Source organism: Cavia porcellus, unplaced genomic scaffold, assembly GCF_034190915.1.
Source record: "Cavia porcellus strain 051 isolate PalLab524CR breed Dunkin Hartley unplaced genomic scaffold, mCavPor4.1 scaffold_14, whole genome shotgun sequence".
Classification (NCBI taxonomy): domain Eukaryota; kingdom Metazoa; phylum Chordata; class Mammalia; order Rodentia; family Caviidae; genus Cavia; species Cavia porcellus.
In genome coordinates, this window is record NW_026947497.1 from 64,231,719 (window position 1) to 64,253,425 (window position 21,707).

Sequence of the window (21,707 nt, forward strand, 5' to 3'; positions counted from 1 at the left end):
GGTCCCACCACCATCTCGTGGTGGCTTCCTCCAGCTGGGATTGCCTTCTTGCGCTCGGCGGGGCGGTGGCGAGGCCTCTCTCTGCCTCGGCCCCGCCCCTGCATTGTCCTGCCCCAATTTCCGTCGACCCCACGGCCTACCCGGGTAGCCGCCGCTCCTTTATGTAGTTCGGGGGCACCGAGATCTGACCTCTTCGGGATTCCCGCCGGCCTCCTGCTTCCCAGGGCAGCCCGCCCGCCCGGTGGATCCTGGCACCTTCAGAGGGGTGCGCGGCAGGTCAGGAGCGATGGGTTGCAGAAAGTGCCTGGTGGTGTTGGGGAGAGAGAGCCAGGACTGCCCGCGTTGAGCCCCGCCGTTCCTGCCGGTGCCTGCGTCTGATAAGGGTCCGCGTGAGAAGTCAGGGTAGCGTGAGGGTGCGCGGCCGTTTCGTTGTTGGTGCGTGTTTTATGGGTTTGGAGATGAGTGGGTAGGTGGGGAGACGTTCCTATCCGGCAGCTCCTAGTGGGTGGTGTGGATGCCAGACCTGCCTGCCGCCGAGCTTCCACAGGCCCACGCACCATCTAGGATCCCCAGAAGGGCCTCCATGTGGTAAGTGACAAACGTGCATACTTCACGGTGGAAAGGGCCACAGCAGCCCTCATCCCAGACCTCCTTGGCCACGGCGCTGCCCTAGATGTGCTCTTTCTTCCCTAGACCTCGAGAAGCAGTAGGTACCAAGCCATTCAGTTCTTAGGGACTTGCGGGGTCCTGTTCTCCAGGTTTCAGGTCTTTGAATTCCCTGATAAGAAAGAACCGACCCAAGCCCTAGGCTCACCCAGCCATTGACCTGGAGGAAGGGCTAGAGCCTGCATAGTCACTGCTGCCTTGGGACCTTGGCATTTGGGTTCAGAGGCCTAGGCCGAAGCATCTGGGGTGAGCCTCTCACCGCTTGCGATTCTCCTTAACCTCTCTTTCCATCCAGCGCTCATACCAGGTGTTTGCCAACATCTTTTGAGACAGGGTGGTTTCCAACCTGTTCTTTCCGTCCTGGACTGCATCCTGACGTCCAGCTTTGGCCATCTAGGGCCACCAGCCCTGTCACCTCCACCCCAGCTCACACAGAAGAAAACAGGTGCCACCCTGGAGTCCATTGGATGGAATGAGTGAGAGGGACATTTCGGGACTTCTGACATCAGGCCTGGGGAGCAACGCACCCCTGCGTCCCCCTTCCCCACTTTAAGGAGCAGCCTCTTGGCTCCCTGGCTGGGTGCTGTCCTCCGCACCCCAAAGCCTACTCAGAGAAACAGCCCTAGGACGCCCTGCCTGCCATCTGGCCATGCTTTACAACTCCAGCCACAGCAGAGGCGTGGCCTCCGTAGGTGAGCCTTGCACCCCAGATGGAGCTACCCCTTGGCTGGATCGTATACACACTGCTCGTTTACGTTGCCTTAGGCCTCAGTGCACACTGGATTAGTAGAGAACCAGGAGAGAGCCACAGCATTTACTTCCCTTCCAGTTCGCCTTTGTCTTGCAATAACCTGCGAGACCTTCTGTGTGTGGAGTACTCCAGTGTGAATCACTAACACTCACGCTGCAGACAGGGAGGCAGTATAACTGGAGCCAGAAAGATCAGGGAAGGTTTCCAGAGTAAGAGATGGGCCCTGGCTTGGCAGAGAAGGTAGAGTAGCAAGAAAGGTCTGGAAGCTCGAGTGAGCAGGTTGCATCAGGGAAGGGCTGGGTGTCAGAGTGGCAAAGGCAAGGCTGTGGCTAGGGTCCGAGAGGGGCCAGTCAGCATCTGATGCCACATGAGAGGATTCTGACTGTGCGGTCTGCATGGACAATCATGGTTGCTTAGGCAGCATGGTCCGGGTGAGGCTGTCAGAGACCTGCCTTGTGCCTTATTCCTGACCCGTCTGTCCTTTCCTCCACAGATAATGCCCTGAAGGGGCAAGACAGAGACAGGGAAGGAGTATGGACAAGAGCCGGGGGAGCTCTGGCCCCCAATACCTCCTTCTCATTCCCTCCTGAGCCTCCAGGAGCCTCGGGCAGCATCATTCCGGTCTATTGTGCCCTCCTGGCCACTGTGGTCCTTGGTCTCCTTGGCTACGTGGCCTTCAAATGGTAGGTATCCTGGCACAGCCCCCCTCTGTGTCTAGATCCCTGGAAAGCTCCTTGCCTTGGTGATGGTGGGAGCAGACTGGCAATACCCCTGCTCCCCACAGCTGGCGCTCACATCAGCAAAGACAGCAGCTGGCCAAAGCCAGGACTGCAGAGCTGGGGGCCCTCAGCAGGGACCAGAGGCTTGGCGACAGCAGCGTCTTCATGGACTTGCCTAGTGGTCTAGAGTCCTGTGTCTCCAGCCAGGGTGAGCCCCTCTCCTCACACTAGCTCTGAGGGTCCCCTTGGGTCCCCCACCCCTCACACCCTTCATGTCTACCCCAGGACCACACACTGACCTCGGCTGCAGACTTTACCTTCACCTCCTGAGACAGCAGCAGGAGGAGGTGGAGCGGCTCCTAGAGGTGTCAGTCGAACCTGACAAGGGCTGGCGGGGCTTAGCAGCTCGCCTTGGGTACCAGGCTAATGCTGTAGAGACCATGGCCCTGGGCCAGGTTCCAGCCTATAACCTGCTGAGGGACTGGGCCACCCAAGAGGGCAACAGGGCTACCCTCAGTGTATTACAGGATGCCCTGGCTGCCATGGGCCGGGAAGATGTGATTCATGTTCTGGGAACCCCCGGGGAGGGCTACTCTGTGGTGTGACATCTCGCAGCCTGCTCTGTGCTCCCCACCACCCCTGCTTCCCCACACAGCTTCCCCTTCGGGGTTTCTAGCATTGCAGGCTATGGGTTGCATAGTTGGAGGGAGGGGCACGGGACCCAGCAGCAACTCAAGTCTCTTGTGCTTCCCTCCTAGAAAGTGACCAGGATAGTGGAAATGGGGGGAGCAGGCCGTGAGGCGGGGGTCCTGCCCTCCCAATCCCACACCGCCTGCCTCCCCTTATCTAGGTGCAACTCTTTTTCTACTTTTGTATCGTATATTAAAGGTGTCTTTGGATTTTTGTGGTGGCTCTATCTGGCTTCCTGGGCTTGTGTGAGTTATGACGCAGAGGTCCAGAAAAGGGCTGGGGTGCCAGACACCATAGTGTGCACCTGCAGCTCCAGCAACTTGGAGGCTGAGGAAGGAGGCTTACATGTAAGAGGCCAGCCTGGGCAGCTTGGTGAGAACCTGTGTGGAAGACCCACTCCTAGAGTGGCTTGGAGGCACAGGTCACAGTTCCCATCTGGCCCCTGCCCTTCCCTGGCTGGATCACATTGAGTGGCTCTTCGGGACATGATCATAGACTGGGGGCTATTTGAGACTGTTCTCTAGCTCTGTGGTGTAGCTGGGTGGGGAGCTAGTGACTGAGGCTTGCAGGTCACCTCTGGACCAGGAAAAGAAAGGACTGTCTCTGGGAGAACACAACTGTGTTCAGGAGAGTGTAGGCTCCGGAGCCGCTCGGGCAGGGCAGGGCAGGGCAGGGCACAGGAGCAGGTAGGTTGTTACTGTGCCCCCGGGGGTGGAGCTGAGATGGGTGGTGCTGCCCTCACCTAGGAGCTCTGAGCAGCTACCATCACCTGAGTCCCAGGTGTGGTCACTTACAAGGGGTGCTTAACACTATCCGTCCCTCACACAAGGGCAGGCAGTTTAGAGCCCACCTTCCCTTAGATGGCCCTTAGGCCGTAACCCTGCAGGACCAAGAGGAGGTGCAAGCCCGCCTGCTAGGGAGCCACACTTCTGCTTGAGCAGGGAGTCAGCACCGGCTGCCGAGGGGTGGGTCAGCAGTGAGGACAAAGCTCCATAAGGAGTGGTGTGTGCTGGCGCACTCTGTCCCAAAGGTGGGGGCTTTAAGCTTGAAGGGACACAGGAGAAAGACTGAGAAGACTCAACAGAGGTATCAAAAAACTGAGAATTCCCTCACACGTGTCCTAGTTGAAGAGTGACAGTGCCCTGGGGACCACCATTTAAGTACCTTGGAAAACCTACAACCTGGAGCCTTGGGTCAAAACCCTGGGTCTGATTTAGTTGTGAGCTGCAGTGCATGTGGCCGCACCCATGAGCTGCAGCTGCAAACCCACCCAGAAGAGGAATGCTTAGGCGCAGTGGCAGGCACCACCAGGAAACGTCCAGAGGGTGGATTCTGTGCTCCCAGCAGTGGGAAACACAGCCCTCCTGTGTCCGTGAGTTCCACATCCCCGGATTTAACCAATGTGACATAGTATTTACTGTGTGTTAGGCACTATGAATAGTCTAGAGAGGACATAATGTCCAGGGGAGATCATGTGAGATTATAGGCAGATACTGTGTCATTTAAGGAACCTGTGTACCCAGATTTTGGTGTCCAGTGGAGTCCTGGAGCCAATCTCCCACAAACACCAAAGAAATACCATATTGTTAAGCAGCACGTATTACTACCATAAAACAAGGATTTCTGTCCATGTTTGAGAGTTACTGTAATACTAGAATTGTAAACGAGTTATTTATCCCTCCTGAGCCTGTTTCCTCAAGGACAAGGCCAATTCCTGTGCCTCGGGGTGGATAAGGATGATGCAACCTCAGTTTGAGCCCTCAAATGATCAGCATGGTGTCTGGCAGTCCGTGCTTTATTTCGGCTCAAGATGTTGCAGCCACTGAGTAGAGTCACCTTGGTGAGGAGAGGTGGGCCCCTCTCACTGCCCAGACAATAACAGGCAGAGAGGGGCCAACCGCCGTATGATGTCCACTGTCACCATCTGTGTGCAGGCCCTGAGGTCCTCTCTGCCAGCCACACACTGTCCTGGTGTCCACAGGCACAGTGGGCAGTCGGCACCCAAACGTGGAATGAATGTCCAGTGATCGGGGGAAAATCGCACCTCTAGAGGGAAGAGGTCCTCTGGGGGAGGTATCAGTAGTCCAATTTGCCTTTCCTGACAGACCCACTAACCAAAGCAGCTCCTCTGGTGAGGCCTTGGGTCATACTTGTGCTCTGGAATGCCTGGGCAAGCTGACCCAGTCCAACTGCAGCAACAAAACCCCAGGCCCAAGATGTCAGCCTCTGGACGGCTGTCAGCTTCACCTGCTGCAGGACTGTGGGGAACAAGGCTCCTAATAAAACCCAATAGCGAGGGTCAACCATGAACTTCACATAGCAGCTGCTGTCTCTTTCCAGTCACATTACTACACACAACATGCTCGATTAATTTAAACAGAACATACATGCCAAGTTCTTTAATTCATTTTATTTTTTACATAAAAAGTTCAGTAAAAATTGGATAAAGTAAAGTGATTTTAAGCAGTAAATCAATCTTATCAACAGAGCACAGGGCTGGCCAAAACCACAAGGCAGCCTGCTTTGGAATATTTACATGATAACGAATTAAACCTTGCAGGAGAACTTAAACCGTCCTTACAAAGTCTTTCTGTGATCCTAGCACATAGAGGCTAAAAGCAAAACAACAAACAAACAAAAACCAGGAAAAAACAAATTATTTTCAATATATTCACATATACATTAAAATATAATACAGATCGTAGGGAAAAGGGTCTCGGGTGGGGACGCGCATGGGTCTGTGCGCTGACAGCACCGCCAAGGAGGAGACCCAAGTTTAAAGGTGGGGTTGGGTCAAGCTGGCCACGGCCTTCCCTGGCCATTGCCCCTGATAGCCTCTACTAACCGCACCCTGACAGTTGCAAAACTAGGGGTCAATGGCAGATGGAGCTCATTCTGTGGCTTTCAGTTGACATCTGCAGGTTTGCGTTCCCTTGGTGAAGACGCATCAGTAGCACAGCCCCAGCAGGGGGTGGGGGTGGGACAGAGGCCCACTGGAATTTCTTCTCCCAGAGTCTGGCCTTCTGATAGCCCATCCCCCACCCTGGCCCCACTGGTCACTCTAACTCCGTGTCCTCTTTGGGTTTGTACACAGCCCCAAACTTCTGCATGTACTTCTTTATGTACTCCTTGGTTTTGTGTTTCACATTCTCATTGCACTCCAGATCCTCGGGGTTCTTACAGTACTTCAGCTCCTTGTTCATGACGCCGTGAGTCAGCTGTCCAGGGCAAGGAAGAGACCACAGCTTCCATCAGAGTGGAAATGATGTGAGGGGAGAACCCCCCAGCCCAGTGCTTCCGGGCTTACCCTGAGACTGGGAGTTGGATGATGGGACGGATTGGAGTGGCTTGTGGCTGGGACCACCACAGACTCAGTGCTTAAGCTTTCTTAAAGAACTATTGCCCTCAAGGAGGTACCCCCTACCCCCAGCCCTGGTATCTGGGCAGTAAAACATTTCCTATGACGAAGGGGCCATCCTATAAGGAACACAGGGTTGTCACAACACCAAAAGATCACAGGCAGTGGAGTACCTTTCGAGCCAGGTGTTTGAAATCCTCAGTTGTGGTGATTCTGCCTACTTTGCAGTCAGGTTTCCGATAAGGGTTCAGGCACTGGACGATGAACTGAGACATCTGCAGGCAGAGGAAAGGGCACACTGTGGTACAGAGCAGCCAAGGGCTGTGCTAAGGGAGCACTGAGAAGGGCAGCAAGCATGGCTGGCCAGCACACCCCTCTTCTTCCCTCAGGACAGCTGGCCCCAACAGTGGAGTGCTAGCAGGCCAGTAAGGCCAAGAGGAGAAGACCGGCTCTGCCCAAAGAGGGATGGTGTTCTCTTAGATGGACCGAGGAACCCTGCCACAAGACTCACCATGGCCTCCGCTTTTAGCCACCTCAGTGTCCCTTGGCACAGGAGACAAGAGCTAGGTTCCATGGCCCTCAGAGGCAGGAGAGGTACTCCAAAGCTACAAGGAGCCTTTGGAAGTCCAACAGCCCCTGGTATACTGTCCTCAAAGGCCACTGAGAGTCTGGAATGGTTACCCTTTATCTGGTCCATATCACAGCCACGTGCAGCTGATGAAAAATGGTATGACAGCCAGACTAAGACAACCAATGGCAAGACCTTTTTCTTCCCATTGCTGCCAGGGTTCTCCCCTGGGCCATCTCTGGAAGGTTTATCCTACCCAGTGGCTCTCCAAAGAGAGTATGGACATCCGGAAGTACTGTACTTATGAAGTATGTGAGATCACAGGGAAGGGGCGGGGAAATAGCTCAGTGGCACATCACCTGCCCGGCAAGCACAAAGTCCTAAGTTTGATTCTTTGTACCAAAAAGAAAATAATCACATGGGACAAAGGGAACAAAGAGGCCAGTGAAAGCTACTTTGCCACTGAACTTTCCGACATTGAAAGAACAAGACTGAGATGGGCACAGTGGGATATACCTGTGATACTAGTGCTGAGCAAAGCCAAGGGCAGAAGGAGATCGCAAGTTCCAGTCCCCTGTGGACGACTTTGAGTCCCTGCCTCAAAACATTAGGAGAGCTGAGGGTGTAGTTCAATGGCAGAACACTCCTGATTGTTTGATTCCCAGGACCACCCTTCATCTCCCACCCTAAAAAAGGCTGGAAGGCTGCCCTTTCTCAATCCTTTGAGTAGGCAGCCACAAATGGGACATTCAAGAATGCTTACACAGTTGTAAAGGCCCATCCCAACGTGCTGTCACATACCACTGCACCGTCAGATCAAAGAGGGAAGGAAGCACCTAAAGCGAAGACAGCCTATCCTACATCCAGCTCTCCTTTGCCTTAGAGGCTGTGACGGCTGACAGTAACACAGGGCAATGTGGTCTGAGAGGAGATCCTGTCAAGTCGGTAAGAAGTGGCTGAGGGTTCCTCAATGGGAAAAGCAGCACTTATGCAAGACATACAAGATAAGCTTTATGTTCGTGCCCATCTTGGGGCAAGGAAAATTTGCAGATTTAAAACAAGGAAGGGCAGGGCTCTACCAAACCTTACCTCTTTCCTGAATACTTCTTTGCTTTTCTTAGCCAGCTCACTAGAGGTGTCTGCTTCTGCTGTCTTGGGCTTTTTTGATGTCTAGAAGTGGAAAAATAGTGCTAACATGAGGAATCAGTTTAGCAATGCCCTACTATTCCCAAAATGCCCCTCACCAACCCCCTTCTTTTTTTAGACAGGGTCTCTCTATGCAGTTCAGGCTGGCCTTGAGCTCCCTTTGTAACCAAGGCTGGTCTTGAACTCGAAACAATCTTCTTGCCTCAGCCTTTCAAGTGCTGGGATTACAAGAGCGGGCCACCACACCTGGCTCCATTTTTTTGTTTGTTTGGTTTGTTCTGCTTTTGAGACAGGGTTTTGTTACAGTTCAGGCTGGCCTCGAACTCACAGTGATCTTCCTACTTCAGCTTCCTGAGTGCTGGAATTACAGGCATGTAATTCCACCACATTCAGCCAGAATGCCCCTTTCCTTCTCCAGCAGTGTTATCTGAATTGGGATCCACTTTAGAAGCCCTGAGTCAGGGGCATGGCCTTCAGTCAACTTGGCTATTCTGTTTCAAATCCTGTCACCTCGCCCTAGTATCTCCCACTGAAATAAGGTCCTCTGAGTCACAGCTGTACCCTTCATACAGGTATACATTTCCAGCTATTTCAAAGTTACTCTCTCTGCAGCAGAACATGTTGCATGTTCTGAGCTTTAGCTTCTCACATTGGTAAAGGAGGCCTGGACTCAAGGAACTCAACCTCTCCCATCTCTGACATTCTAAAGTTCCAGAACAAAGGCAAACATTCTGCTCTGCAGGTCTGTGTTATTCATCACATTTCCTCCAAAAGGTAGAGCTGGCTATGCTCTTAGAAGACAGTCTCAGCTCAGAGGCCAGGCTCCTTGGGAGGTCAGCACCTCTAGCTCAGGAATGGAAAGACTAAGGGGTGGGTATGGAAGTGGCAGCAATGGCAGTGGGGAGTCATGTTATTAAGTCAGTGAACAGACAAAAGTGGCTGCTAAGACTCACAAGATGCTTGGTCCAAACCTAGTACCACTCCCTTTCAGCAATGCTAGGGGAGAGGCTGACAAGCTAAGCTCTCTCTAACCAGGCACTACAAACAGGTGATGAGCTAGTGGCCCTGACATTTAAGTCACTGCCCCACAACCTTTCCCTACAACTAGCTTTCAGGTTCCTTCTCAATAAACATGTTTTTCCATGGAAGATAAGAATTATGAGCAAACCCTTTTAAATACGAGTTACTGCAGAGGGAGTTAGAAGCTACAGCAGATGCTAGAGGTATTTCATACTTTTGCTAGAGGCTTAGGACAGACGTTTTTGAGCCCCTTCTACAAATTCCCTAGTTCTATTTCCTTTATTTTCCACAACAGCATGAGGGCTCTGGTGCTGAAGAAGCTATTCATTTCTCTCTGCTCTTGACTGACTCCCAGCATAGCACTCCACTGGCTTTGGAATGGTACAAATCAGTTTTCTTCAATTTGCTGTGAGAGACTGACATATTTTCCATTTTTCTACTTTATTTCTGAGGTTGTGGAAGAATGGGGATGAGAGGTTTTGGGAGCAGGGTAGAGAGGGCATAGAGATTCAGCTTCTGTGTCTGAAAACAAAACAAAACCAATAGTTTTGTTTACACAATTATTTTGTATTGTTTTCATTTTTGGTACTGGGAATCAAACCGTGACCTCATGCTTGCCAAGGCAGGTGCAGTGCCCCTGAGTCATACCCCTGGCCCTGTTTTTGTTTGAGACAGGGTCTCACTGTATAGTTCAGGCTGTTCTGAAACTCACTATGCTAGCCCTGAACTCACAATCTTCCTGCCTCAACCTCCAAATGCTGATAAGCAACTACTTTGAAGCATTGTGTTCTGAGTTTTTCTAGCTGTAGAGTAATGGGTACATTCCACAATAAGACCTTTGATAGCAAAAGTTCAAGAGTTATTTGAATAAGCCAAGGAAACTCCACTTAAGCTCCCCCAGTTGCTGTCTTGTAGATCTGAGATGTGAGCAGTGGAAAGGGGTATAAAAGTGACTAAGTATGACAATCATCTCAAGAATCTGGTCTCAGGGAAGAGTCCAGGCTCAGTGGAGTACTGTGTATATATGAAGGCTCTGCTCCCTTTTATAAGCATGTGCTCAGAAAGCTAAGTAAATCCAATGCATATTCAAAAGCTTTCATACTTGACCCTGGTATAGCTGGTAAAGCTTTAAAAACAGGGGTATATAGCACAGTCCATTAAGTTCCATCTAGGACAGCAGGGGCGAACCTATGGCACGCACGCTGCACTCACCTGTTTGTTACCAGTGAAAGCTGTAAAAGGATCGCCATTACTGGTCAAGGAACTCACTCAGTCTTTGTGAGCACTGACCAACTGAAACTGAGAAAGGAAATGCTCAAATGAAGGACTGCACAGAAATCATGAACCAAAATGAAGTATTCTTGGGAGTACCCTGCTTTCCTTGGTTTACAAATGTGATGGGAAGTAATATCAGAAACTAACATTTCTAGCCCAACACCAAGCAAAGAAGCCAGACTTGAGAGGCTGAGTCACAGCTGAGGACTGCACTTGTTATTGACACTGACGCTTGGGGCTGCTCCCACTGTCAGTCTCAAAAAGCCCCATTTACAATTTTAGCATTTCTAACCGTATAACAGAAAAACCAACTGTCATTAACTTTCCCAAAAGTCTACTAACAATGAAAAAAATGCTGATTTTTCACTATGTAGGCTGGCCTTGAACTTATCCTCTTGTCTCAGCCTTCCAAGTGTTGCGAATAGAGGCTGCTGGGATTACAGGCATGCACCACCACATCTAGCAACAATTAAAAACTCCATCAAAAAGATATTAGACTGGACAGCTAATTGCAAACACATAACAGCCTACTTCATAGGGCAGGGCATATGTATATACCTGTCGAACAAAGGCTTCACTGAAGCCTGAAAAAACCACCAGAATAAAATGGGAGCTCTACTATATAAAAAAGCAATGTGTTTCCACATCCTCAGCAATGTTTGCCTTTTCTGTATATTGCTCATATGGGGCTGGTTTTCTCTATGGGGTATCACTCCGCGGAACATTTTGATGTGAATAGCAGCCAGATGAGAGCACACAATGAAATAAACAGACAGAAGGGCCTGGCAGAAATCCAAATCCTGTTGCTTTTAGAAGCTGACCTGCTGTAGCCTTTGTCTCTCTGTGGCACATTTAGATTTCCAAAGGAACCTAGTGTGGATACAACAAAGGAGGCCTCAGTACCTTCACATCAACCAGGGTGAAACCCAAGTCCTGGCTTAGTGGGCAGTGGCCCCTAGCTTACTTGGTGGCTCTGGAACTCACATATACACTATAATAGAACAAATGCAAATCCATCCCTTATTATACAGACACAATATGACACAAAGCCCATGCACACTGGAATTAAGTGGTGTGGCCTGAGTTACAGAAATGAGCCACCAAAAAGACAGCAGAATATACTCCATTAAATTTTTTTTTTTAACCGGTACCAGGGATGGAACTCGCGACCACACACTTGCAAGGCAGGCGCTTATGCAGCTGAGCTAAATCCCCAGCCCCCCGCTTTTTTTTTGGTACTGGGGATCATGACCTCACACTTGCCAGGCAAGCACTTACACCAATGAGCTAAATCCCCAGCCCTCCATTAATGTTCTTTTAGTTTTTTAGACTGTGAATCTAATTAAATATATTTTGGACCATAAAGTGTCAAAGATACTCAGTGAGGAACTGAAGCCAGGCGTAGCGGTGCACACTTAAAATGGTGGTGCACACTTGGGAGGCCAAGGCAAGAGGTTTGCTGTGAAATGACACTGGGCTACACAGTTCAAGGCCAGCCTGGATTACATGGTGAGACCCTCTTTTTTTTTATCAGTATCGGGGATCGAACTCACGACTACCTGCTTGCAAGGCAGGCGCATATGCCGCTGAGCTAAATCCCCAGCCCCTGAGACCCTCTCTTTTTAAAAAAAAAAAAAAAAAGGGAAGGGGACCTAATCCAGATGCAGAAGATAAAGTGGAGTCGGAAAACCTAAAAACACAATTCGACCTCAATTCTACAGTATGGAACGTTACTTAAAAGCTTAAGAAAGAAGATCCCTGAAAAAACTAAAAGAACATCCCAAGGTATTATGTTTTGGAGCTGCTACCACTTTCAGTAGCAGAAACACCTAAGTAGCTATTTCCTTAGATACATTTAGAAAAAAGGGGACAAGTAGTGAGAGTGGGATGACAGAACAAAAAGACTCCTACGGCCTATTCCACTGTATAAAGGCTCTGTGTGCTTCACTGAGAGGGAAGCAGTATAAAAACAAACTGTGGAACAGTGGTGGTGAACCTATGATGCATGTGTCTCTGCAGACACACAGCACCCTGTCAGGCTAGCCAAGTGGCTTCAATTGTTTTTTCTAAACTAAATTTCAGCATTTAGGTTTAACTGTAGTGATGGCATTCTGCAATAAATAAGTCTCAGTCTCTAAAAGGTCTCTCATCACTGCCCTAAACTAGTCTAGTCTTGGCACAATGGCACACGTCTATAATCCTAGTTACTCAAGAGGCTGAGATCCAGTCTGGGCAACTTAGCAACTCTGCTTCAAAATGAAATTTTTAAAAAATGGACTAGATGTAAGAGGGCTCTGAGTTCTGTTCCAAGTATTAGAAAAAAAAAAAAAATCAAGAGAAATATCCTGAACTAAAGTTCTTTAATGCATTACTAGTAATCAAGGGGCTTCCTATTCTGCACAAGTATCTACAAGTGTAATGCAATCCTGGGGATTTCTCTCTGGTCCCCAACCTGATGACCAGGCTGTGCTAACAGAGCAACTTAAGATTTGCATTACAGGTTTTGAAAATCCCTTCTCCATCAATGGTAAGTGAAATGACATCACTCTGCAAAAAATGGAATCATCAACTGGAGTATTTCATGGCCCTGACCCCATCCTCTGCAGCTTACTTAACCCAACAAAATTCTCTACAATTTCTATTTTAACACAATACAGGACATCTATTATACCTTGAGACTCTATGTTAATTTTAAGCTAAGAGGTAGCAGCAAAATAAACTGCTCTCCACTGTGAAAGCAGTCAGCAACGGTTTAGGTCTGAAGTTCTCAAAAGGGAAGATCTGAGTTACACTCACCACAAGATGGATGATGGAAGAGAGTACAAGATGACCAAGAGCAGAGAACAACACTGGAGGAAAACAGAGAAGGCAGGCTCTCATCGATGCTTAGTCTCATCATCAAAAGCCTTTTACTACCACACAGCAGGCCTCAAAGAACTCTCTGCCCATTACACACTTTCCCTTGGGCGCTCCACATACTTTAACTTTCCAGCACGCAGCAATTGATTGATGACTCAAACTAGATTTGACCGCCTACCAATGTTGCTATTCTGAATACTGCAGGATCCTCAAACTCCACATTAAACTTATTTCACATCTCTTCCTGCTCTTTCCTTCTTCCCTGGACTGAGCAATGGGATCTCACCTACTCAAGCTCAAAGGCAGTGGGCCTTTTCCTTATTCACTTGATTTGCTAAGTAATGAACACTGCCTCCCCAAATGTCTCTGCTGGACCCCTTAAATCTCTCTTCTGTTTGCCCCAACTGTCATAGTTTTCACTTTTCAATCTGATCTCTCTGAGTTCCCTTTTTCAAATGGGCCTGTTTCAGAAGGACAAACAACTGATTCTCCCACACTAAAAGCATTCACCAGCTGCCAAATCCTTACCATGTATTAACCACATTAACAGGACACTAGGGATAGAACCTGGAGACTCCCACATGTTAGGCAAAGACCCTACTACTGCAGTACCCCCTTTCTCTTCCTTTTCTTTTTGTAGTACTGGGGACTGAATCAAGGACCTCACATCAAGCCCATTTTTTATTTTGAGATAGGGTCTCTGTAAATTGCTAAACTGTCCCAAGCTGGGCTCAAATTTGCAATCCTCTTGCCTCAGCTTTCCTCAAGAGCTCTTCCCGAAGAGCAATGTTCATTTGTTTTTCATCTACTATGCCTGGACCAAAGAAAAGACTATAATTTGAATTTTTCATTGGGAATACAAGAAAAGCAGAAAACAAAGCTTTACGGGTAAAATGCTTGCCTTTTATATGCAACTCCCTGGGTTCAATCCCTAGGATTGCAAAACAAAACAAAAAATCTACATATATGCAACAAGAACTATAAGAAAAGATAAAGACAATAAGTCAGAGAAAAGCCTAAGAAACTAAAATACAGAACACATCCAGATAATTTTCTGCAGGAGGCTCATGACACTGAAGGAGTATTATCCTTAAGGCATCTATCTGTATTAAAAAATTCCTACAAAATCTTCATATATTACTTTTAGAAATGTATAATGATATAGTTATTTTGGGAAGCTGAAATTTTCTTAAAAGAGCTAAACAAAAGTTTATCCCATAATCCAGCAATTTCATTTCTAGGTGTTTACTCAAAAGGAAGGAAAACACATGTCCACAGACTTGAACATAAATATTCATGCAGCATTATTAATAACAGCCAAAAACTGGAAACAACTCAAATTGCATCAACTGCAAATGGCTAAACAAACTATGATACACATTTCTATAACAGTATTATTCAGCCATAAAATGGAATGAAATCTGGACATATACTGCTATACCAAGGATGAACCTTGAAAACATTATGCTAAATAAAAGCCAGTGACAAAAATATTGTATGATTTCATTTACATAAAATAAATATCCACAAAAGTAAAATTTATTAAGAAAATATACTAGTGTTCGGGCTAGAGCTAGGGATTAACTGTAAATGGTATGATTGATCTCACTGGGCTGATAGAAATGTTTCAGGCACAGTGCTACACACCTGTAATCCCAGGCATTTAGGAGGCTGAGGAAGGAGGATTACAAGTTTGAGGCCAGCTTGGGCAACTGAGCAAGATCCTTTTTCAAAATTTAAAGGACCAGAGGCAGATTGGGATGCAGTTCAGTGCGAGGACTTGGGTTTAATTCTTGGTAATGAATACAAACAAAATAAAAATTTTTTTAAATTTTTAAAAAAGGAAAGGAGAAAAAGGAGGAAAAAGATAAGAGGGAGGAAAACAAGAATAGAGAGAAGGCAGGAAGATAAACAGAGGGTCTCTCAGATGAGAAAAAGTTATTGTCAAATTCTAGTCATCTGAAGTGAAGAGAATCCCATATTAACACTTGGAGCATTTATCTAGTGGAAATCCCAGAAAAGTTATAACCTGGGTATCACCCTAAAGGAAAGACTCAAAAGAACCATGATTAAGAACTACCCTTGGAAGAATCAAGCTGATGCACAAGCCAAGTTTCCAAAAGGAAAGTAAGACCCAAGACTTCACAATATAACACACACAATACCCACTGTTCATCTGTAAATTACTAAACACATGAATCAGAAAAATAACCCAACAAGCACAAGAGAAGTCAGTAGAAAAAGGCTTATAAGAACAAAAGAGGTTGAAATTAGGAGACAATTTCAAAGATATAAAAGAAAACATGAAAAAAGCAGGGCAAATCACAAATGATATTTTAAAAATGTTCATAGATGTCATGGCAGAACACTTTCCTGGTAGAGAAAAAGAAGTTGACATACAAGTAAGTGAGGCATATAGAACTCCAATTAACCATGATAAAAAAAAAAATCTACAGCCAGGCATATCATAGTCAAGATCCCAGAAATTCAACACAACAATAAATCTTAAAAGCTGTTAGGCAAAAGAAACAAAGGAAAGCCCATTAGAATCACAGCTGACTTCTCAGCTCTCAAATCAAGGTGAGCTTGGAATTAAGTACTCCAAGCTCGAAAGGAAAACAACTTTCAACCCAGATTGATATACCCTGCAAAACTATCATTCAAAACTGATGGAGAAATAAGATACTTTTATGACAAATCTGAGGAAATTCATAATTACCAAACAAGCACTCCAAAATGTTCTGAAGGACATTTTACAAAGAGGTAACAAACAAGGATTACAGCTCCCTGAACCCCAAGGAATCCACTAGGCAAGGCAAACAATTACAGAGAGGGGGAAGGGGGAGAGCCAACAACAGGAAAATAACATGATAAGGATAAATCAATATATATCAGTTATGATCATCAATGTTAATGGTCTCAGTTCACCAATCAAAAGACTGGTAGAATGAATCAAGAGGCACGATTCAACAATATGCTACTTATATTATGAAACACATTTAATTCAAAAAGAAATTCACAGGCTGAAAAATCAAAGAATGGAAAACAATACTTCATGTTATAGGAAAACAGAAAAAAGCAGGGGTAGCTATTCTATTTGCAAACAAAGTGAATTTCAAGCCAAGACTGATGAAGAGAGAAAAAGAAGGTCCCTACACATCCTTGTGAAGGAACAATCCAAGGGGAAGAACGATCATAAAATATGCAACAAATACCAGTGCACCAAACTACATAAAACAAATACTAACAGACAGCAAAAATGAAATAAGCCCTAATACAAATGTATTGGGAGAGCTCAATACTCCATTGTCACAAAAACACAGATTAACTAGACAAAACCTAATAATGAAATACTGGAACTGAACCAAACTTGAACAAATGGACTCAGTAGATATCTACGGTGTTCCACCCCACAAAAATTAGACTATATATTCTGCTCAGCTGCATATGGCATATTCTCCAAAATAGACCATATTAGCCCATAGAACATGCTTAAGAAAATGCAAAGGAACGAAAAATTTCCCATGCATATTACCAGAGCATAGTGCAATGAAATTGGAAATACATGGCAAAAGAAACCACAAGAACTTCATAAACACATGGAAATTAAATAGCAGCCTACTGGACAAGCAATGGATCACAGATGAAATTAAAGAAGAAATTAAGACAGTTTTTACAGTTGAATGACAATGACAATACAACATACCAAACTTGTGGGACACAATGAAAGAAGTTCTAAGAAGAAAATTTAAATCAGTAAATTCCTGTATCAGGAAAACAGTAAAATCATATAAACAATTTAATGGTGAACTTCAAACTTCTAGAAAAAGAAAAGCAGGCTAACCCAAAAAAATCAGAGCAGAAATTAATGCTATGGAAACCAAAAAAAAGGAAAAAAATTGACAAGCCCTTATCTAATCTCATTTAAAAAAAAAAAAAAAAAAGAATAGACTCAAATCCACACATTCAGGAATGAAAAAGGTGAAATTACAACAGACCCTGCAGAAATCTAGATCGTGGATACCTATTTTGTATTCTAATAATATCAACTTGTATTCTAATAATATCAGATACAAAATAAAGAAATGGACAGCTTCCTAGATCCATATGAATTACCAAAGCTGAATCAAGAAGATATAATCAGTCAACTGATAATATCAATCAATGAAATTGAGGATATAATTAAAAACCTACCAACAAAGAAAAGCCCAGGCCCTGATGGATTCACTGCTGAATTCTACAAGAAATTTAGAGAAGTCCTAGAAACTGATACCACTAATTCTCAGACTGTTTAATGAAGCTTAAAAGGAAGCAATATTCCCAAATTTATTCCTGGAAGCAAGAATTACCCTTATACCAAAACCAGAGAAGGACCCAACAAAGAAAAGAACTACAGGCCAATTTCCCTAATGAACATAGATGCAAAAATCCTCAAGATACTGGTAAACAGAATGCAGCAAATATTTAAGAAGATTATACACTATGATCAAGTAGGATTTATCTCAGGGATGGTTCAACATACGTCTCTCTCTCTCTCTGGTACTGGGTGGGGATCAAGCTCACAACCTCACGCTTGTCAGGCAGGTGCTTTTGCCACTGAGCTAAATTCCCAATCCCAACATATACAAATTAGTAAATGTAATATACCATATTAACAAAGCCAAGGACAAAAACCATATATGATCATCTTAATAGATGCACAAAAAGCTTTTGAAAAAGTCCAGCACCAATTTATGACAAAAATCCTGTAGAAAATTGGAATAGATGTTCTGTATCTCAATCTGACAGAGGCTATCTACAACAAACCAACAACCAGTATCATACTAAACGGACAAAAACTGAAAGCTTTCTCTCTAAAACCAAGAAATAGACAAGGATGTCCACTGTCTCCACTCTAACATAGTCATGGAAATTTTAGCTGAAGCAATTAGACAAGAGAAAGAAATAAAAGGAATAAAAATAGGAAAGGAGAAGTTAAATTGTTATTTGCAGACGACATGATAATCTACATAGAAGACCCCCAAAACTCCACTAAAAAAATTGGAAGATTTAATAAGCAAATTCAATAGCACAGCAGGATATAAAGTCAACACTCAAAAACCCATAGCCTTCCTGTACACGAGTAACAAACTCATTGAATGTGAAACCAGGGAAATAGCACCTTTCACAATAGCATCCCCCAGCCCCCAAAAAAGAAATACCTAGGAATCAATCTCACAAAGAATGTAAAAGACCTCTAAGCTAAGAACTATAAAATTCTGAAAAAAAGAGATTGAAGAGAATATTGGAAAATGGAAAGACATTCCTGGCTCTTGGGTAAGAAGAACCAATGCAGTGAAAATGGCCAGACTCCCAAAACTGTTATACTGCTTTAATGCAATTTCAATCAAAATTCCAATAGCATATCTCACAGAATTAGAGAAAACAATCCTAAAATTCATCTGGAATCAGAAGAGACCTAGAACAGGAAAAGTAATTCTGGGCAACAAAAGCAAGAGGGAGGGAGCATCACAATCCCTCTCTTGAAATTATAAAGGTACTGTGACAAAAACAGTGTGGTACTGGCAAAACAAACAAACAAACCAAATCCGAAGATCAGTGGAACAGATGAGAAGATGCACAGCCTTCACTGCATATTACATCTCTCAACTTTTAAAGGTGACTAACAAAATTATTAATTTGTCACTTTGCCATCTATTTTCTTACCTATACAAAACAGTAGTAAGCTTAATCCTAATTTTGAATTTATACTTTGGTGCATTTAGCTACATCATAAATTAGAATACTTTTCCACAAAAAATTGCTTAACACATCCATGTATTTTTTCCACTGCTGTCACTGCATACTGTATCACTGTGGGGCTTGCCAGTTCTTCCAGAATTCACTGTAGTCATTCGCTCATTTATTTATTACTTCAAAGAGAACAAAACAAAGCAGATCAGAACAAAACAATGCAAGCAACACAGAATTCCGTGGCTTCCACAATGTCTCCTGTTCTCCCCCAAACAGTTGTCCCTATTTTCACACACATTGAATTCAGACAAAACAGTATAAAACTGACCAAAACAAAAACTAACTCCAAGACAAGCGTTTTAGAAACAAAGTATACCCTTGTCTATAACCTGTTACTTTCTGTGTATACTTGCACACTCACCCACTCACACAACCACACAGAATCAGTGAAGGAATCTAATGTAGAACCCACTTTCTTTACAGGACGCTGACCTCACAGTGAGTTTTCAGTACAAACTGTGCTCTGGCTCTTTTGGCTTCCTACAGTTGGTTCTACCCTCATTTAACCGTTCATTTTCTGCCTGGGAATATTAGAATAATGCACTTGAAGCTTTAGTTTCTTCAAAATTGCTAAATAAGAATTGGGAAAAATCAACACCAAGTTGCTAGTTTTTAATATGCTAAAGAGAGTAATTTTTAAATAAAACAAAACACAGCCACTATTTGTAATTTTAAAATGACAGCATTTTAATCCCCAAAAGCAAATCAAAGTCAAAATAAAAGTCAGCTGTTTTAAGATAATAATCTAACTTCAAGGAAAACTTACATTATTCTTTCTTTTCTTAGTACCATGGTAAAATGCACAAGGAAATTCTCAAATAATCCCAGGACTGAGGAATGAAAGGCCCTGGGTCACATGAGGGCTGGCAGGATTTGAGAGTTAAAAAAGACAAGTCAAGATCTTAACTCTTGATTTCTTCTTAATATTATAGCTTTTACCTCTATAAATATCTCCAGCACTTAAGTCTAAACCACATTAACTACAAAACTATGTAATACTACATACTTTCCAAACCTCTTACTGTTGTGGTTTAGATCTTAAACCATGCTGGCCATGTAGGGAAAGTTTGGTTGCTGGTGCATAGCACTAGTAAGAGGTGGGGCCTAAATGGACAATTAGGTTATTCTGGGGTATGTACTTGAAGGGTACATTTTTCTTTGCCTTTCTGGCCACTATTACATGAGCAGTTTTGCTCCCCCGACTTGATGTTCTGCCTCTCCACAATCTCAAAGTAACTGGTCACACAATCAAGGCCTGAAACTGTGAGCCTAAACTAAAGCTGTTTTCTCAAGTGCAGTGTGACAGAAAGCTAAAGACCCTCCCACAGTCATCAAACGCTTATGTTGCATAGGAACTCAAATGGATATTAGGCAGCCAAATGTAGAAAGGAGTGGAATTAACCTCAGATCTTTATGACCTGAATGCATGTTTGGATCCAATAGATCTACATGCTCACAGCTCACCGCTCAGTTCCACAGGTCAACCCCCTCCATCTATCACCATAGGGAAGTTTTCTTTTGATAAATGGGAGACAGAACCTCACTAAGTTGCCTGGGTTGGGCTCAAGCTTGGAATTCTCCTGCCTCAGTTTCTCAGAATGCAGGGATCACAAGCACTTCCCCTACGCCTTGCATCACCAGAAAGCTTTCTACAAGTCTAATCTGACAGTGTCCTTCCCAAACCACTTCAAAGGTTTCCCACCACATATGTGGTCAGAGAATAGAAGTCTAACTGCTGAATATGACACATAAACCTGCCCTTTTACTTGGTTCCTATTTCTTACTTGGCTGATTCAATGAGTTGGATTTCCTAGCACAAAGCCTTCATATAAGAAAGGGTATGGTGGTGCATATCTGTAATCCCAGCAGTCTGAGAGGCTGAGGCAGGAAGACCTCAAGTTTGAACTTATCCTGGACAACTTAGCCAGATCCTGTCTTAGTAAAAAATAAAATTTTAGTATGTATGTTGCCAAAGTGACCTCAAAAATAAATAAATAAATAAAAATTTAAAAAGGGGTAAAGGTGTAGCTCTGTGCAAAAAGTCTGGATTCAAGTTCTAGTACTCAAAACCAAACACAACAGTGGGGCAAGGCACTTTACCCCTGAATATTAAATAAGCAATATGCTTTTGCTTCATTTGCTTTAAAAGGTCTCGTTTAATATACACACATCTAAATGGAAGAGTGAATCATGACTAATGGCTACCATGCTGAACTTGGCCTTATGTAGAAGGTAAATTCTACACACTCCCTACCCCCACAGTACTAGGGATCAAACCCAAGGGTGTTACGTTCCCAGAAATCCAACCTCCCCTACTGCCCTTTTTGAGACAGGGGCTTGCTAAATTGTCCTGACAGAATTTGAACTCATGATCCTCCCACAAGTGCTGGGATTATGAGTATGTGGTATGGCCCCTGGTTTGCAATATTCCTTGCTAACTTGCCCCAGAGCTCAGGTGCATTGCTGCAGTACAGATCACAATTTCTGTTTATTTTTCAAAAGATGTAACTTACATATCTATGGAAATATGAAAGAGTGAGTGGTGGATTTTTGCTTGTTTGTAAGTTTACAGATAATTCAAATAGCAGTGGCCTAGCAGTCCTGAGCATATTCCTCAATGATTCAAGAAACTGTGGTAGCATGGCAACTGGTGTCAAGTGGCCATATCATTTGATATTCATTTGAAATGTAATGAGCTTCACATGGATTTAACTTAATTGTACATCTTTTTGGCAAACACTAAACATATGGTGAAAAAAAATGCATTTCCTCTTAATTATAAAAAGAGGTCTGGATCTATTTCTAAGTCACTTACCTTTCACTTTTAGAGCACTTTTCTTTCTTCCCTCTTTCACCTGTTTT

At 44.6% G+C, this 21,707-nt stretch overlaps 2 protein-coding genes across 3 annotated transcripts in view; one reads left to right on the forward strand and one right to left on the reverse strand.

The window, feature by feature from the left end:
* Positions 1–106: 106 nt before the first annotated feature.
* On the forward strand, positions 107–3,035 carry LOC100723205 (death domain-containing membrane protein NRADD-like). Its single transcript, XM_003476900.5, has 4 exons — positions 107–1,358; positions 1,911–2,100; positions 2,202–2,344; positions 2,422–3,035. Exons 1-4 carry the CDS (start codon positions 1,316–1,318, stop codon positions 2,739–2,741), a joined length of 696 nt encoding a protein of 231 aa, XP_003476948.2. The 5' UTR covers positions 107–1,315; the 3' UTR covers positions 2,742–3,035.
* Positions 3,036–5,221: 2,186 nt separating this feature from the next.
* Positions 5,222–21,707, reverse strand: part of Setd2 (SET domain containing 2, histone lysine methyltransferase) — a 106,603-nt gene continuing 90,117 nt past the window's right edge. For both annotated transcript variants that reach the window (XM_003477037.5, XM_063261066.1), the window contains 3 exons: positions 7,842–7,922; positions 6,358–6,459; positions 5,222–6,044 (listed from right to left, as the gene is read on the reverse strand). In XM_003477037.5, the coding sequence (XP_003477085.1) occupies positions 5,883–6,044; positions 6,358–6,459; positions 7,842–7,922 (345 nt within the window). In that variant the 3' untranslated portion in view covers positions 5,222–5,882. The remainder of the gene's footprint in view (positions 6,045–6,357; positions 6,460–7,841; positions 7,923–21,707) is intronic.

Bases quoted from the DNA above. Each gene is read 5' to 3' on its own strand.
- LOC100723205 (XM_003476900.5), top strand. From the start codon at position 1,316: ATGCTTTACAACTCCAGCCACAGCAGAGGCGTGGCCTCCGTAG. The intron at 1,359-1,910 runs GTGAGCCTTGCA...TTTCCTCCACAG, and splicing joins CAGAGGCGTGGCCTCCGTAG to ATAATGCCCTGAAGGGGCAA. The intron at 2,345-2,421 runs GTGAGCCCCTCT...TGTCTACCCCAG, and splicing joins GTCCTGTGTCTCCAGCCAGG to GACCACACACTGACCTCGGC.